The sequence below is a fragment of the Cyclopterus lumpus genome, chromosome 19, assembly GCF_009769545.1.
Source record: "Cyclopterus lumpus isolate fCycLum1 chromosome 19, fCycLum1.pri, whole genome shotgun sequence".
In the NCBI taxonomy this organism is placed as follows: Eukaryota; Metazoa; Chordata; class Actinopteri; order Perciformes; family Cyclopteridae; genus Cyclopterus; species Cyclopterus lumpus.
The window spans coordinates 8,078,709-8,096,741 of record NC_046984.1 but is presented as its reverse complement, the minus strand read 5'-3'; the positions used below and the strand labels follow the sequence as shown (position 1 = coordinate 8,096,741).

Here is an 18,033-nt window from a genome sequence, read left to right as displayed (position 1 = left end):
AAAACCAAACAACAGTGTTTGTCCTCTTCATTCATGACTTGAGTTGCTTCCAACGAGATGAAAGGGGATGGCTGACAGTTGGTTAAAGTTTGTGTTTATTCTTCAGCGAGATGGTCTTCCTGTTACTCTGCTTCATAGTGTAGAACAGTGCTGCACCAGCGTCTGTTAGAGACTGGTGGCAGGAGGAAAGTTAAGGAAGTATTTAATTACTAAACAGTTTAATTTATAGGGACAGAACATGAATTACCTCTGAGTCTGAAATGACAGATTTCCTCTGTAAAAAACAAACCAAAAGAGTTTAGTGTGTTTCTTTTCAACCAATGTAAGACACTGAAGCTGATGAAAAATACTGCAACAACTCACCCTTGTGATGTTATCTATGTGGCTGTATATTGGCTCCATGGTCTTAATCCATTGTTGGTATGTTTGATGGTCCTCTGCACTGTGATTATGCTCTCTGCAAACAGAGGCAGACGCACTTTGTACAGTACAGTATCCAGCCTAAGAAATACATCTAGAAAACAGCATGCATTCAGACACACACTGTCGCTTTACTAATAATATCATGTTGATAAAAAGAATAAAAAAGAAAACAAAAGCCTAAAATAAGCTTAAACTCAAAATGATCTATTTGAATGATTGAACCAAAAGATGAGGTTTATTCCTTATGAACCCTTGAATTAGAAAAGAATTTTCACCAGTTTGAGCTCAAATAATAATGAACAGTTGATCAGATTAATCAAACGTATTTAACATTTGCTCTTTAATTAACATTTTAATGTCAACTAAAAAGCCAGACCGTTTAATTTTCCTCATCACTTTTGACTTTTGCATCAGGTTGAGTTTTGCTCTCAGTTTCTGTCGTTCAAAGTATTATCGTCAGTCATCTAAATTCCTTTTTTGTTCTCCTTTTGTAATGTCACCTGTACAGTAATTGGACTTGTCATTCTTCCTGTTTTTGGTTGAATATATATAGAATCTGCCTTCATTAAATCCATTTGTCAGACATAAGGATTAAGTAGCTCTCATTGTGCATGTTGCCCAGACATAATACTGTCAGTCAGAGTTTCCTCCATCCCTCCTGCTACTCACATGGCTCTCTCAATCAGCTTCCTCTGCAGCTCCCCTTCCCTCCTGGCATCGAGGAAGCGACCTCTGACAGCCAGAGTGGCGCTGGCCTGTGACGAGTTGAGCTGAATGATGGCCAGGGAGAGAGAGGACAGGGCCGTCGAGCTGAGCAGGAGGGTCCCACTTTTATCATAAGAGTGCTTCTTAACATTTACAGCTTCAGCCATGCCATTATTATTACTGTGCAAACACACACAGGGGCCGACGATGAATGGCATGACCTTCATTCAGTATAGACTGAGTTGAGAGGGTCATTTACTGTGTGACTAAATGTTAGAATGGATGAGAAATGCAATGTATATGTTGCAATCCTTTCTGCATGATGTGAAGGGCCCTGTGTCTCAGCAACAGCCAGTCTCCTTGGATTTTAACAAACGCTTTACTTAAAGCGTCACTGAGCTGGGTGTGAAATAATACATCCCATCAATTGTTGTCCCCAGGGTGAAAACGCCTCGTTGATTAAAGATGTCAGATGATAATGACTTGTTTAAGCTTACAAATAGGCCAAAAGCAACAGCTCAGCGGTGTGTGCATGTGTCTGTGTGAGGTAATCCTAAAACCCAAAAGTGGGAAAAGCACTGTAATTATGGAAACCTGATTATCACCTGTCATCAGTAACATCTCGGCCTGTGGTGATCACTCTGAGCATCGTCTGTCCCTCCCTCTGCCGATACCTGATCTGCAGCTGGATGGCCACACGGCTTCCAGCGACTGGCGCTGACACTAAAGGGAAGCAGAGAAAATCCAGAAATATGAATGGAGAGTGTTTCTGGGAAAGTACATGTTGCTTTTCAGTGATGGAATTTGACAAGGTGAATTTCATCAAGTACTTAACTACAGATTTAGTCTGCAGTGAGACAATGTCATGCATTCCAAAGTAACCTGTCATGGTGACATAACGTAACAGTGTTTTCTCACCATCTTTATCCTGCTGTTCCTTGGCTCCAAACTGGAAGGTGATCTCTGTATCTGGGTCCACGTTCCCCACCTCTCTGGTCCCTTTGTGTTCTGCCTCCTTCTCCCCTCTCGTACGCCTGGACCAAAGGAGAACATCAGGCAATGCGTGTTAATAATGTAATTTAAAGAGCATTCATGGGCAACGAGACATATTAGTATTAAGGTGTATACAGAGCCTATCTTACAGTAATTGGGGCAGCAGTAATGTGACAGTGCAATGTGTAGCTATCATCCTGTTCTCAATCATCTGTTCAAACTCTTGGTGCAACCTTTTGGGACTTGCTATCACCACCTAGGGGACAAACACACAGATGACAAGATATAATGAGTGACATTCACCATACATAAAAATACCGGTACTTAATAGAAAAATCTGACAAATGTTGACACACATCACAACACGTCTTACTTTCCCTCCAGTGCGATCAGCGAGTCTTCCCAGCTCATCCAGCCTGCAGTCTGTTCCCTCTATGGACAGCACAGACACTGTCACACTAATGAAAAAAGGACATTTCAGTATGAACTTCATGAGAGTGATCCACTTGACTGTAATATAATATGTACTGTAATATGTATTATAACACTTTCTGACAATGATGAGAAGATGTTTACCAACCCCTGATTGGCAGCATAATCCCCCAGGTCCTGGTAGAATATGGTGGACGAGAGGAGAGTGCGAGCATCATTATCCTCTACCTCTAGATTCCCCAACTCTGTGTTGGCCTTTCCATCTGTACAGATAATCACCTTCGAGATCAGCAGGGATAGCAGGTCAGGTTTGTGTTGTTTTTAGAGAATAGACAAATAAGAAATGACTTATGTATCGCAGTCAGAAATACTGATTACGGTCAACAAACACAACTCCATATTGAAATAAAGTGAGTACAAGTGACCATCACTGACCAGGATCCCAGCTTCCTTCTCAGTTAACAAGGTTTCTGCAGCTACACAGCCATCATAAACTCTTTAAATGTGCATGAGTTTGGCTGAATCTAGTGCTGTGAAATGATCATGTACTATAGGTACTACATGTATGATGCAGTACAGGGCTAAGACATACAAATACACGGGTATGCTCTTGTGAATATGACAGAACCTACTTTGGACCCTGGATGTCTGGAGGCTATCGCAATCGTCAGGAGCGCAGCAGGACCAAGAGCTGTGGTCCCACCGTCAGATAATCTTTTAACAAGAGAAAGATAGTTAGTTTTATAACACATAATAATTGGGAGATAATTCAATAGGATGTATGAATGTATTATCTTTCAATGGAATCATATCCTAATGAAAACATATATTGAGATATCATGATAAGTCGTATAAATTGGTAAAAGAAATCTTTATTTGTAAGAATTCTGTTCCAATTATTATGTTATTTTGTGAAAGCATGTGAACACAGTCAGTTATGGCTGGACATTTAATTAATTCTTACTCTATTATTTCACTTGAAACTGTTCGGTTCATTTTGCACTTTAAAGGACAAAATACTTAATACTTTTCATTTGTCCTCACACAGTATTCAAAAACTTGATTTACCGTATGGTTATTTCTTATAGACTATTTATTGAGCTGCCAGAAAACATGCTGTACTGTGATATAGTATCAACATATTACATATAATATATATATATATATATATATATATATATATATATATATATATATATATATATATATATATATATATATATAGATATGACAGACCCATGATAGAAGGCTTGGCCCCATCGCCCAGCCATTTTACTAATAAAATACAAATACAATTGATTATACACCAATTACTGTTCATACTCCATGACTTGTCTCTGTAAGTAATCCTTGGTCTGTGAGAGTGGCGGTGGAGTTGGGACACCGGCTGCAGTCTCTTTCAGAAAGTTGCGGTCAGTTAACTCAGCACCGCTCAGGGAATGTGACGTGAAATTCTCATTTCCATGCATTGTCACCTGGTAACAAAAACATTATGAGGGATGAAGAAAAGCAGCAGTATTAACTTGCAATTCAACTTGCTCACTTATGTTCAACATGAGATAATAATAAGCTGAAAAGCAAATCAAATAAAGTCAGACACAAATTTAAGAAAACTGAAATAACTTACCGAAAAAATGGGAGAAATGCTAAATGTACATACAAATCTATCGTGAAGATCAAGCCTCTGATGATTATTTATGTACCTGATTGTTGAAGGTGATGAGTCCGACTCGCATGTCAGGTTTCTGCTCACTCACTCGCTGAACACACTGCACCACGGCTTCCTGAACAAACTGGTTTGAAGACAATCATTTACTATCACCAACTTTTTCAGTTTTAAAAGGTTAAATAAACATGACAATAAGACAAAAGGCTCACCTGGAGACGAGTTTTGTGGACCACATGTTCTCCCTCTGACACCTTAAAACAACAGAGACGGATCTTTTGAAACACCACAGGATGTATTTGTGATTGCCAGCTGTCACAAAAGGCCTTGTGATACCAGTGGTAAATAGATCAGTGTCCAGGTCATGTGGTCTCACCTGCGAGGTGATGCCTCATGAGCCGAGATGTCGATGCAAGAAGAGCAGCAGCGCGTCAGCAGCACACATGGGCTTCTCATCAGGACGTAGCAAAAAGAGAACATCCTGGTCACACTGTGGCATACTGGGAGTGCTGGTCTGCTCCCAGGGCTGACAGAAGTAACACCCATTAAACCTGTAGTTCAGCATAAGGAGAGAACATCACTGTTTTCTGAGTCACTCTGCCTGCAGCCTGTATCAATCAAACCAACCCCCGTTATCCATTGTTTCATTATGTTGAGATCAATAAGGCTTGTGCTTGTTATGCTCTGTGTTTCTGAGCAGTGATTATAAGGATATTTACAGTTATCATTTACATTCATAATCAATGAGTCTTAATCGTGTTGCTACCTATCAGTTTTCAGAATGAAGATTGAATGAAATACAGCATGTAAGTACCACATTGTCATAGCAGGAGTCCAGCACAGAGCCGCATTCGGAGCATGAGGTCGGTTCTCCTTGCGGGTTCGGCGCTGGAAATATGCAAACATCCTCGTTATCATATGCCAATCGAACTGAAAATCAAACTAAACAGGATATAATGGAGGTTTTATGGTGATGATAATCATTTACTGACCTCTTTCTTCCGAGAGCAATTTCCCTAAACTGACAAGGAGCACATTGGGATTCCCAGGCAGAGGCCCCGTATCTGCTGATCCTGAGTTGGGAACAACAAGTGCATTACAAATAAGCACTGGCGGTGTAAAACGTTCATGATGAGTGTTATTCTTTTGACAGCATGACAGAGACTGTTGCAATTATCTTTACTACTAGGTGATCGGACAAGTGATGTGTCCGAGAGTGATTTCCGAGATGTTGATGGAGATGAGTTGGGTGCAGGAAACAGCACCAGGTACTCTGGGATTAACTTCAATGAACGAAGGTCTCGGAGGAAGGGGGTGGGAAACTGACGTATGAGAGCAGAACAGAATAAAACTGGGATGATCTGTCTAATTCTCCATACTGTCAAATAAAAAAATAATGCAAATAGAAACAAAAGTGGTCCGTTTACCTGGTACCTGAGCCGTCCCTTTGCTCGTATCAGTTGGCAGCTTCACCTCGACCCCTGTGCCTTCGGGTGTGGTGTACGAGTAGTTTGGGTCCCATGGACGTACATTCAAATCTGGCTCATTCGGGAGGTCGTAGGTAACGGCCTGACTGTTGGTGTTGGAGGAAAGGAGTGGCTGGCTGTAGGGAAGGGACTGACTTTTTGCTGAAGGTCTCATATGTGGTGGAAGAAGAGCTTGGGGAAGAAGAGAGGAGCAATGTGTGAAAGGAATGATTCACCCAAATAATATCAACTGTCACTCATTTGCTGCAGATCAGTGGAATACATAAGAGCAGTGGACCACTAAACACAGTGCTTTACCACCTGCAGCTCAATTTACGACTATTAATTTGTAATTAAGTCTTTATAGGATTAAGAGCTAGTTCATCCAAACTCTTCTCTCTCTGGGATCTGCAAATCCAATACAGTGGATTGTTTTCAAAACAGAGAGAACCAAACGTTGCCGATTAAACAAAGCCTCTTTTATTTAATTTGTTTAGATTCACACTTCTCTGGTAGCCTTCAGTGGAGTGTGGCTTAGAGGATAACACTGAATTGCTCATTAAGGATATCAATTGCATTTAAGATAATACCATAGTACAGAGACTAATCTTGTTTAGCCATACATTTACATGAATTACAGTACCTGTTTTTCGAGATGTCTGCTGAGCAGGTATACTTCTGGATGATGCTGCCCCACTTTATTGTGAATTCAGCATATGCCATAAAAAGGAGTTGGCTTCACAGCTTTACTTCCTTGCTGTTTTCCAGCTGTTCAATGACCTTTGGGCCAGATTGGGGTGACTTTGGTAATTTGGCTTCAGCAGAGTTTGTTGGAGTGGCGGAGGGGGAGGACTGCGAGGACGAATCGGTTAACAGGAGGAAGAAGAGCTAAAAAAGCATAGATATAAAAATGTACAGTGGCTGTTCATTTGAGAAGAGTTTCTTGCACGAGAAATGGGAGCACAGACAAAACAACTGGTGCAGCGATGACCTTTGTGCTGTGAAGAAAATGTGACTCAGGTGGCAGATGGCTTTTACTGAGAAAAGCAGAGTATCTGAAAGGAATCTGTACTCTAAGATAGACAGGAGAGGTTGTGTGTGTCACATTACATAATGCATAACGGTACTTAACCAAATTGGAACGCTCTGCTGAAAGGAGTCGGCATATACGTTTAGAAATCAGCAGTTCTTTTGTAATCATGTATTGGAATTTATTTTCTTCCTCTCAACTTTTACTGCAGTTTATGACTTCCTATATTTCCCAGAATCTCTTTTGCCATCCTGCGGAGAATGATCCTGTCTGCTGGTGACGTGCCCATTTTAGATGGAGTGACAGTGAAAGCTTTGTGTGTCTTTGGTGGATTTCTTCAAACTGGTGAGTCAAGCTTTTTGAAACTGAGACTTAAGACAGCTGCCTCTACAGTTTCCTTACTTCCCCAGGCCCATGCACGTCCATGAAGCTTTGGCAGCCATTGCCACCCTGTCCACCTGTCCACCAGATGCCCTCGGAAGTGACTCCCACATCTCATATACCGTCCCCTTTTCCAAAGTATATACCTGAACATGAATCTCCACCTGCCATCTTTGTTAACCTGTGGATTATCGGTTACTTCTGTATACATTCGCCGTTGTCTGTTACTTTATGTGTCAACATCGCCTAACTGATCCTGTCCTGCCTGGTTGACTGGTTATCAGCTGTAACCGCTGACTGAAAGCAGTTTAACCTTCGGAGCACGCTCACGTGCACTAACATAGCACTGGCATGCACTAAAAGCACGCAAAGCTGCACCAACAAAGCCAGGAGAAGCTCGAGAACACACGCGCAGAGGGAAGTGTGACTCCACTGTATCTTTACACAGGCAATAGTGGTGTGCTGCTATAATAATGTTCAGCACGTTAAATGCAGCTCCTTCCAACAAGTGTACGTGTTATGAATGTGATGTCTGGAAGTGTTTGAAAGAGATCACACCTGAGCGTTTAATGACATGAGATCGTTGGCCGTCCTTCTGAGTCACTGATGGCGGCACATAAACAAATCCACAAGCAAACTCCATTGTGAGTCTACCGGCCTATGAGACAGAGAGGACATTTATTTAACAAAACATCACACCTAATAAATTATTAAAGAGGATATGTTAACGTCTGTAAAACATCAAACACAGCCACAGTCCACTCCAAAGTAATTACAATACAATTTGCAGTGCCATTCAGTTTTTAAGATGTCAACACGCCTTCAATGCAGAAAGAAAGAAACTTAATCCAAACAATGCAACTAACATTTATCTTTTCTGCAATATATAATTAACACATCGTCTTAAAACAAGCATATCTAAGACTACTTACACATGCAGAGTCCGTTGAATACTGTCAGTACAGTACAACCATAAACATGAAGCCTTCCCAGGTCTCATTCAAAGACTGTGTGACTTCTTTTCATTCGCTTTGTCATTCCTTGCGTCTCAGACATCTTGTCCAACAAGTTTTATTTCTTAAGAACCTGCGAGATACTATTGCTGTGAGGTTGGGTGGTTAGTCAGATGTATTGCATATTGCATAACTCTAGTTAAACATTTAAAGAACATAAGATATACTGGGTGGAATAATAGAAGCTGAATTGCAAAATCGGACAATAAAATGTTGGAGGTCAAGATGATAAATATGCCTTTCATAGTACTAAACAGACTGTGAAACAATTTAATAGATCTCGCTCGTGAAAATAATTTTACAATGACATGCAATTATGTAATTATATTATTATTATTATTATTATTATATTAAGTTATTTTAATTTATGATTAATCCCAATGAAAAATACTCTTTTCCCAAATAACTTACTTTCCTGTACTTAAAAGAAATAAACAACTAGAAACCAACTTTTGTCTTTGTTGTTTTTGTTTAGTGTCATTTAGTATATTACTAAGCTAAATTAAGTGTGTCTATATGTAAACTATAATAATAATAATACATCCACACACACACACACACACACACACACACACACACACACACACACACACACACAGCTAGCATGGCAACAAAAAACACTGTCAAACAGATGGATTAGAGGAAAACAATTACACTTTTATTTTGAAAATCAATTCCCTCAGTCAAAGTAACTCTATGTGTCTCTACGTAATACTTATTAAGTAAACATTAACCTTGTGTGCTCCCTCATTGTAACCTGTGCATGGGTCAAACCCATGTTTCATTATCAGCTGTCTTCATTTTAATGACCTAATGACTCAGACATGTTGGCAGTAAATAAATATCCTCTCTTGTTCTCTTTTGTTTCATCTTAACGTGCACACACGCATGCAAACACACTCGTACACATACAGCTCCTGTACAAACTGTACATTTAGTCTTAGATAATTCATATTGCAGAAGCACTCAAACCAAAGTAGTTTAGAATATTAAAAACCGTAACAAATTGTACATTTCAAAGTGGCTGGTAACAGATTATATCTGTGTTACAAACTATACTATATAACAATATTTGTTATTTTTGGAAGATTTGTAACTAACTCTTTGTAAGAAATGGATGTTTAGGACAAAAGTCAATTAGACATTATGACTTCACTCTGCAACTCCAACGTAATTTGCTGGGTAGAAGCCCTCTTTGCCTCCGCTCAGGACTCCTCGACACCAACCCTGGTCATCCTCCTCCTCAACCTTCAGGAACACTTCACCTGCGATCACAGAAAATAGAAGTGTGTTAATCAATGTTTGTGTTTCAATAAATAGGACATTTTGTGATTCATGAAACGCATATGGGTATTTTTTTGTTTACTTTGACTTTAAAGTACTACCGACCAACATTATGGGAGTTTTCTAACTGTTCTTCTTATTTGACAAGTTGACTGTACCATTCAGCTCTAGCAGCACAATGCATGTGCAAGATGTGGCAACAATGCCATGTTGTTCTTATTAAGGCCACTTGGTGTCACCTCTGAATGTCAGTAACGGTTTATTTCACAGTCAAATGTGAATGGAGAATTACATATTAAAACAATGTTTTAGCAGTGGAGCACAAAAACACACCTGAAGACTTTTTACATTCCATCATTTCCACATACATCTTGGCTACATATGACCACAAAGAAAACGTTCTATAAAACATAGCCACAAACAAGCCAAACATATGAGCATAATAATGTTAACAAGCATCTTATAAGGACTATTAATGTATTACTAAATTATTACCTATTACCTATTAACTAACTTACGTGAACCAAAATATACAATGTTACCCAATTTCCTTCCAAAGTACAAAGCATGTCCAATTTTCCAATATTTTCTTGATAAGTTAGAAGTAAGATAATATATTTTAGAAAGTGTGTGTTTTATTAAATTTCTGTTTGCTTAGCTCACCTCAGATTGACTTAGTTGCCCAGAAGTGGGTTGTCTGGCTACAAAACTTACTGAAGCCTTGCAAATGGTTTGTTTGTTTGTTTGTCTGTTTGTTTGTTAAGATTGCAACACTTTATCAAACAGAATGAAAGAGATAATATTTTTCTCCAAGCACATTTTGAGAGAAACTGTCTTTGCAAGATTTGAATAATATTATATCCACAAAACTAAACTATAAAGCATTTTATTTTTACTGTCTCTACTTAACTGTATAACACATCTATTTTCACACTTGGGTAAAACCATCACACAGCAAGATAAAGATAAAACTCAGATTAAGAGGAGGCCTTAAAGCTAAATTAGGCAGTTTATCTTTGGTGTCACTGGGCAAAAAGGATATAATAACCTTTTGGCACAATGCAATTCCAGCGGTCTGAGAGACAACTAGACTTTGGCACCTTCTCTTTGCTTTGTTATAAGGCTGTTAAAAAATCTAGCCAGAGACGGGAGACTTTGGGCAATCACTGGTCAATTCAGCGAGGGTGTTCCTATTGGCTTCTCTAATGGGTCTGAATGTGTGTGCACGCCTCTTTGGTGAAAGCATGATTTAACGGCAGAATCACCACCCAGATATCATGTAATGTAACAACAGTAAACTACACACAGCACATGTATGTTTAACAGCCTGCCAGCATTTTAAAGGGATGGGAGGCACTTATTGTGTTCGCACTCAAATGTATTCTGATACAATGGTTGTGATTTATTAACTCCTATTATAGCTTTAAAACATTGGAAATAACACTACTGTCTAATACATTTGAGTGTCCGTCACATCACACTTTAGTGTCACCTGCTTTAAAGGACAGCTCATCGCCCTCCTCTCCCACGTAGTCATACATAGCTCGCACCTTCACACCCCCAATCATCACACTAACAGGAGAAGACATGAACGCTCGAACAATCAGAAATACACAAATATTAATTGGAATAAAATATATGTTATTCTTTTAAAAGTTATCATATATTGAAAGAACTACACTAAATTACTTACGGTCGATTCTCTTTTTTTATCTTCTGGTCTCTTTTTTTTCTATTTAGCTTTTTTATTGGTGGGACCCATTCCTGGTGAAAAAGATACAAGTTGAGGTTTAAAATGTATCAACACTCTGGTCGAGTAAAACAGCTGTAATAAATGCATTGCAAGATCGTGCAAATATTCACACAAAAATAGGAAAGTATCTTGTTTATACGGAGATTAGACAATTTGTGAGGCCATGCATTTCTTTAACTGAGGTAAGCAAAAGAAAAACAACTACACAAGAAGGTTTACACAGAGCAACAATACACATTTTAGAAGATATGTCCACATTTAGTTCATGATGTCTCCAAAAAAGAAAAGTATTTGGTTGTGCTAAATACTGCATTTACTTATCATTCCATTGTTTATTGTTTTCTGGTTGTCTTGAGAGTGCATGTATGTTTCTCCTCTATGTGTTGGAGTGCAACATTGTAACATACATTAATCTTCGGCCAGTCGGTGGGCATGCCAGGACCATGGTTGTTCTTCCACCACTTAAGATCATCTTGCTCATCGATGGACATCAGAGTGTGGTGGAGCTCACTGTACACCGCCTTCACACTGACACAAGGACACGCTAATAAATACACAGAGACACTTGCTCTACACACTAACCCCGACAAAACAATTTACTTCCACCCAGTCACCTGATGACTGCTCACCTCTCATTGTTGGTGATATCAAGATGTCTGTGGATGGAGAGGAAGGCCTGCTTCAGAAAGCTGATCCTCTTCCTCTCCTCCTCCTGCGACTCTTCAAAAATGGCTTCCATCTCCTCCATGTAGCGAGGTGTATAGGACGACACATCCTCCAGCAGTTTCTCATAGCGGTCTCTAATCTGCAGGCAGCACACAAGAACAATTTTATGAGGAAAAATAGAACATGTACTGCGTTTCTTGAATGGAGGACAACCTGAAATGTATAAATCATCTGCTGCTCTTTACTGTTGCCATGGTGTGCTCCATAAACTCAGAGATCTGTAACAATAACAAGTCTCCATACAAGGGAAATGCTTGGAATAGAATAAGGCTGGGGCTTGTGTTTAGAGTTGATAGTGCATTACCAGATGCAGCAGGCTAACACATCCTTATGGGAATACAACATGTTTAACTTTGTGGCATGTCATAAAATCAATTGAAATGTGCTGTGAATGAAGCCCTTCTTCAACATGCATGACTTGGAGTGCAGTGGTGCAGTGTGTTAATATCCGTCCTCACCTTTTCTTTCTCCTCTGTGACCTTCTCTCTGGCCTCTGTGATTTTCTGCTTTTTCTCTGGACTCATCTCAGAGTTTTCGTTAGCTTGTTTTTCTTTGTCGAGGGCTGTTTGCTCCCTTTGACAGGACTTGTGATATGCAACACGGGTCTTCTCCAGCTGTTGAATACACATTCAATACACGTTTTTCACTTTCAGGAAAACTGCCGATTTACTTTCTTGTTGAAAGCTAAATATGAAGCTATCAGTAGGGGATGGTTAGCTACCGATGCCAGGCTAGAGGTCTTGTCCTTTTTTGCGCTTTGTTGTCTTGTCGGCTTTTTAGTGGATGTTGGTGCATGAGAGCCCGTCCCATTGTAGATAGCTCATAGCCACCATAGCGCCCATATGGTGGTTACAGTTGCTAACACGACGGCATTGTCGGAAAAGCATAGTGCCCACCCTCTAGTGCCCACCTTCAAACTTAACACTGTCAGCTGTGTCCGCACTGTAATCTTGCCCACAGGCTGAGCCATTTTTTGAAAGCTGTGTGGAGGCAATAGATGTGCTCTGAATTTCGTGAATTTCATATTGAAAAATCTTTGTTGCTGTACATGAAAGTTCATTCTTGACCTTTGATAAAGGAGTTTGGAAAAAACAATTCTTTTCACTTTATTCTGAGCTTTCAGTTGCATCTTGTGGTTTTTATCTGCAGATGGAGTTGCCAATTGATACCATGTGCAAACTCTATTTGCTAATAAAGGCCATGAATTAGGAGTTAAGATTTTATGTCAAACTACTACTATTTTATGTAAAATTACAATTTTATGTCAAACTACGATTTCATGTCAAACTACAAACTACTTCTGATCTCCATCACAAGCATGTCACACACACACACACAAACACACCTTCATCAGCTTTTTGGACCAAGGTTTCTGCGCACGAGAAAAACTTGTGTTGTTGTTGTGGCTCTCCTTGAACCCACAAAAGATTTTCTTCGGAAAGATCTCCTTCTGCCAGGTTTTCACACGGCCGCCTTCCTCCACCATGAGGGACTGAGAGATGGAGGAGTGGAGGGCGGACAAACGCTCGGTGGAGGTGAAGAAACATTGCCATGCCCTCATGAGGGAGCCATAAAGTGGCCCTGGGAATGGAGAAAAAAGAAAGACTCAGGAATGAAATAACAGAGCACAGAGGTCATAGAACCGAAAGAGAAATAATGACTCCCATTTGTAAAGTTTCAAACAAGATGCAGCCATTTGAAAAATATCATGAGGTAATTTTAAGCCGATGTCAACGGAGATGATCAATCAGACCAGGGAATGCATGTCCCTGGGAATCCCAGGTCTGTTTGAGTTACCCGTCATGCAGCTTTTCATACTTACGAGATTCCACTATGGACTTCCACTTGCTGCTCCACTGGCTGAGCTGCTGGGCGTACTGTTTTTCTACCTTTGCTCTCTCTGTGAAACAGGCTACAATGTCGTTGCAGGCCTGGAAGGATTGTTCTGTTCGGTGCACTGTACGCACATAATTCCCTGGCTGAGAGGAGGAATGGTGATGATATGTAAGAATAACACACATGCATAAGTCAACTATATACATTCACAAACACACATGAGCACTGATTTGGTTTAACTTGCAATTCCTTGGATCAAAGTGTTGTAAGATTGAATCATGAATATATCCCTCACCATCCAGAAGCTCTGTTTCTTGGCATCCTCCGGTGACTCTTTGGGAAGGCTCTCCATTGTAGGGAACGTGTCTGTCTCAGAAAGAAAGAGATAGCTGTTTGTGTTATATGAGAGAGTGGCTCGACTGGTTAAGATGCATAACGAGAAAAGTAAGAGAGCTTTTATTGGCTGATAGGTGACATTGATAATCACGCAACAGGTTGGACGTCTACACGGTGAAATGTGCAGATCCAGCAGGCTGACTTCCTCACAAACAGAGCCGTTCCCCCTGCATGGCAGGAAATAATTGGCGGCTGAAACCTTACAGTGTGTGTGTGTGTGTGTGTGTGTATGTGTTGCAGAGCTTATTGCCATAACAACGTTGATGATTCTGACGTGGTGTTATTTACACTGTACAGTGCTTGGATACATCCAAGAAGCCCCCTGCCTCAGTAAGGGGAGTGTCATGCAGTGGCAGACTGGAATTCACAGGGGTGGGATCTGCCAGTAGGAATAGAACAGCTGCTCCGACATTCTTCCTGTTGCCTTCCCAAAATAAACAGCTTGGAAAGGTCATCTTTCCCTTTGCTCTGACTAATACAAGGCCTATTAGAACCAACTGTCGCCCACTCTGACTCCTCCTACCATTCGATTTGGAGATCATGACCGCAAGAGCAAGATATCTGCTTCGGCATACAAATGGGAATACAAGATTTAAAAGGAATTCAACTGTTCAGACATTTTTGCACAGCTTGTAAAGCAAAGCCCAACTGGCACATATACATTGGAGGGAGAGTGAACAAAAGAAAAGAGATGCATGTACAAACATGCAAAGGACTCAGTCACATTATGGCCTATTTCTGTCTTAGTAACACGTTGACGAATTGCTGGCTGAGTAATATGAAAGTGACTAACCACACCTCATCACAAGACTGAACATGACAGAGTTAGGCTCATGTAGGACTTTCTTTCCCTTAGCTTGCTGGTGTAAATGCGTATATTATCATGTTATTCATGTTACTATAGGCTCCTGCAAGTCAAACCATGGAAGGGAGTCCCTGAAGTCTCAGTTTAAATGTAACTTTTTTCACTTTGTTGGATTATGTTATCAATGCAGAGGAAAGGAACAGCCTATGCACTCATTTTACCTCAAGAAGCAAGTATTTTGATGCTAAAAAAAAACCTCAATCCACAAGCATAAAAAAGCAAGAAGTGGCAACAGAGCAGTCATGCCTGGGAGCACTTACATTTCTCTCTGAATCACCAGTGATTACTCAAGTGACCACTTGTTACTGTAGTTCAAGGGCCGAGGATTTTCTCTTCATTTCTCTGTCCGTCTTCCCCTCTAACTCATGTTTCTCTCTCCTCTCTCACTGACCTAATTTTCCTTTGGCACTTAAAGTTACACACACACACGTTGTTGATCTAAAAGTGGGCGTGAGACACTGAGACAATGCATGCAAAAGAATTGACCAAATCAGAGCATTCTCATGGTAATCACTCCGCTGCTAATTGGCTTCAGGGCAAACCAAGAGGGAGGAAGAAACTTACCTTTCCTTGCTCTCCTCTCCTGTGAGCTACAATATTCTAGTTCACAATCATGAACTCTTCTTCCTCTTTCTCCTCTGTTCCCTACTTTAGCCCCATTCTTTGCTTCTTTGGCTCACTGGCTTCGCTCCTTATCAGGCTGTTTAGCTCTTTGACTATCACCCTCTCACTTTCTCTCCACTGTACTAGTAGAAAAACGACTGGAGGAATCCCCCTCCTTCTCTCTCTCCATGCCTGTCCCTCCCTCTGTCTCTCTCGATATGGTGCTAATGAGATGCTGAACCTTCTTTTTGACCGTTCGCTGGTCACAGAAACGTGTCAATGTGGCACCGAGTCATGTGAGCTTATTAGTGAGTGTGTGTGACAGCAGTGGGGTGGGGGTTGCCCATGAACTGCCACATTAGCCCTGTGCCCCTTTGCGACATGCCATTCTCTCTGTGGTCGGGCCTAGAAAGAGAGCATGTCAAAGACACTACAGTATGCAGCATGTTCACCGCACACTTGTTGTAGGATTTTACTCTTCTGGATATCAGCCAGAAGTTAAAGGAGAACACACAAGAGTTACAATTCACATACTGCTGTCTATATGTGGTTTATATTTCTCAGTCTTTCTTTAGATAAATGATGTAATCAGTTTTCAAACAGCCACTCGTTCTTAACAGTTTATCCAGAGCTCAAAAAAGTTAAAGGATATTCACCACCCACCATACATGCAATATTGTTACTCACTAGTGGTTTAATATCAATTTGTTCCTTTAGGCACCGGAATAAGGAGCTCTGGAAAGAAATAATAAAATTATTCATATTATTATTATCATTAATTATAATAATAATAACATAATGAAAAAAAGAAAGAAGAATGAAGTCAACACTACAGAAACAACAACAACAATAGAGCGCACACACCTGTGGGAGAGGTTTATAGAATTTCCATTTGAAATTATCTTTTATATATATATTATATATATATTAAGAGACATTCTGTCTTTAAAAACATAATATTGAGCACCATGCAAAACATCTCAGGGTGAAGTTAGGTTCTCTAATGCTGTTTTTCTTTTGCTGCAAGAACAAAATCTAGTCAATTGATTATGGTAATAATTTATATATGCATGCAAGTTCATCCTCTTAAAATGTTAGATTATCATGCTGCATTAAGTTTCTGATTCTTGGTCTGTCCTACTTATTCAACCACAGACTGGAACATTGGTAAATGTTTTATTACAAGGCAATATGAGACAAACTGCCTGCTGTGTCATTTGTGGTCTGATCAATACATTCATCAAATTCAGTGCCCCTTTCCAATTTAACTGTCATAGGAACCCTTAACCGACCCTTTAAAAAATGTATTCTTTCTCTTACAGTGGTTATAGTCATTTAGTAAGTGTTTGCTTCATTTGCCCTCACTTTACAATATCACTTTTTTGAGACTTTTGTGTTTTTCTCTGTGGAAGTTTTGTTTCGTATTGTAAAGAAAAAAAGGGCAGCTTGTGGCCTCATCCCCACAGAGATCAACAAGCCCTGACATCTGTAATTTTGGTAACTATGAGCAGACTCCTCAGTTAGAGAGCTATAAAAGTAAAGGCAACTGGCAACTGGCAAAAACTGGCCACCATGCTAGCAAACAATCTCACACAATCTTCGTCCAAGCTGTTTTTCATGCTTAACAGGCGTCTTTCAGTGGCTGCAGCCACTGCTTGAATTAAGCCATCTCATCTTCTCCTTCCCCGCAAGCTCTCTTTTTTTCCTATTAGCTCACCGAGCTTGATGGGAATATAATCCTGGACCTGAAAACAATGTTGTGTTCAACCACCGCAGGGCTGAGACAAACTGCTGCCAAATTACTCAATTCAAACACAGCCTTTTAAATTGGATCATTATGTGAATCTGTCAGAAGAGGGAATCCAAAGAGAAATGAGAACTACGACAGGGCCATATTTTATTTTCTCATTTATTTCAACACCTTAGTACCTCTATCATATAGTTTATCAGTATATACTTTATTTTATTTAAAGCAGAACTCTATTTATATATATATATATATATATATATATATATATATATATACATATACATATATATATGTGTATATATATGTGTATATATATGTATATATATATATATATATATATATACCTGTTATCTCTGCATATTTATGCTCATACTGTATGGAGTCATATTCATTATGCATTTTACTAGACCTAAAACACTGTTAAATCATAGTATGCAATACTTTCTACACTACTGCTCAGTCTTTCTACTTTTCAAAATAGTCCATCATGAGATAGCAGTGACTCAACTCAGCATGATAATACAGGGTCATAATTTTAAACTCACAAAGAAAGAATACACATTAACTCATGTGTGTCAGCTTCACTGGGGGTCACCACAGGGCGAGTAGTATAGAAAGCATTTACTAAAAATCAAAAATTAAACAAAACAAAGCTTCAAAGAATTTCTCCACACTATTTGGAAGACGGAGATTCTTAAAAATGTTTACATA

At 39.7% G+C, this 18,033-nt stretch overlaps 2 protein-coding genes across 6 annotated transcripts; both read right to left on the bottom strand.

Moving 5' to 3' along the window:
* Positions 1–64: 64 nt before the first annotated feature.
* LOC117748331 (circularly permutated Ras protein 1-like) lies at positions 65–8,114 on the bottom strand. Its single transcript, XM_034557962.1, is given in 25 exon segments — positions 65–172; positions 248–274; positions 364–457; positions 1,093–1,233; positions 1,734–1,851; positions 2,047–2,162; positions 2,271–2,377; positions 2,495–2,579; positions 2,702–2,832; positions 3,186–3,267; positions 3,877–4,028; positions 4,257–4,346; positions 4,432–4,473; positions 4,596–4,768; positions 5,033–5,107; positions 5,212–5,292; positions 5,403–5,508; positions 5,510–5,541; positions 5,647–5,877; positions 6,329–6,386; positions 6,388–6,521; positions 6,524–6,550; positions 6,553–6,573; positions 7,655–7,754; positions 8,029–8,114. Coding segments are annotated over 24 exon segments (2,298 nt in total). The 5' UTR covers positions 7,740–7,754; positions 8,029–8,114; the 3' UTR covers positions 65–82.
* A 631-nt stretch (positions 8,115–8,745) lies between these two features.
* LOC117748769 (protein kinase C and casein kinase substrate in neurons protein 3-like) lies at positions 8,746–15,753 on the bottom strand. 5 transcript variants are annotated; one of them, XM_034558833.1, is made up of 10 exons: positions 15,534–15,753; positions 14,004–14,078; positions 13,695–13,851; positions 13,218–13,453; positions 12,331–12,486; positions 11,776–11,951; positions 11,554–11,674; positions 11,087–11,157; positions 10,886–10,965; positions 8,746–9,374 (listed from the first exon to the last, which is right to left on the bottom strand). In XM_034558833.1, exons 2-10 carry the CDS (start codon positions 14,058–14,060, stop codon positions 9,262–9,264), a joined length of 1,167 nt encoding a protein of 388 aa, XP_034414724.1. In that variant the 5' UTR covers positions 14,061–14,078; positions 15,534–15,753; the 3' UTR covers positions 8,746–9,261. The 5 variants fall into 5 exon arrangements, with proteins under 5 accessions (XP_034414724.1, XP_034414723.1, XP_034414722.1 ...); XM_034558832.1 differs by having other exon boundaries at positions 14,004–14,074; XM_034558831.1 differs by lacking the exon at positions 15,534–15,753 and adding an exon at positions 15,230–15,329 and having other exon boundaries at positions 14,004–14,074.
* Positions 15,754–18,033: the final 2,280 nt, after the last annotated feature.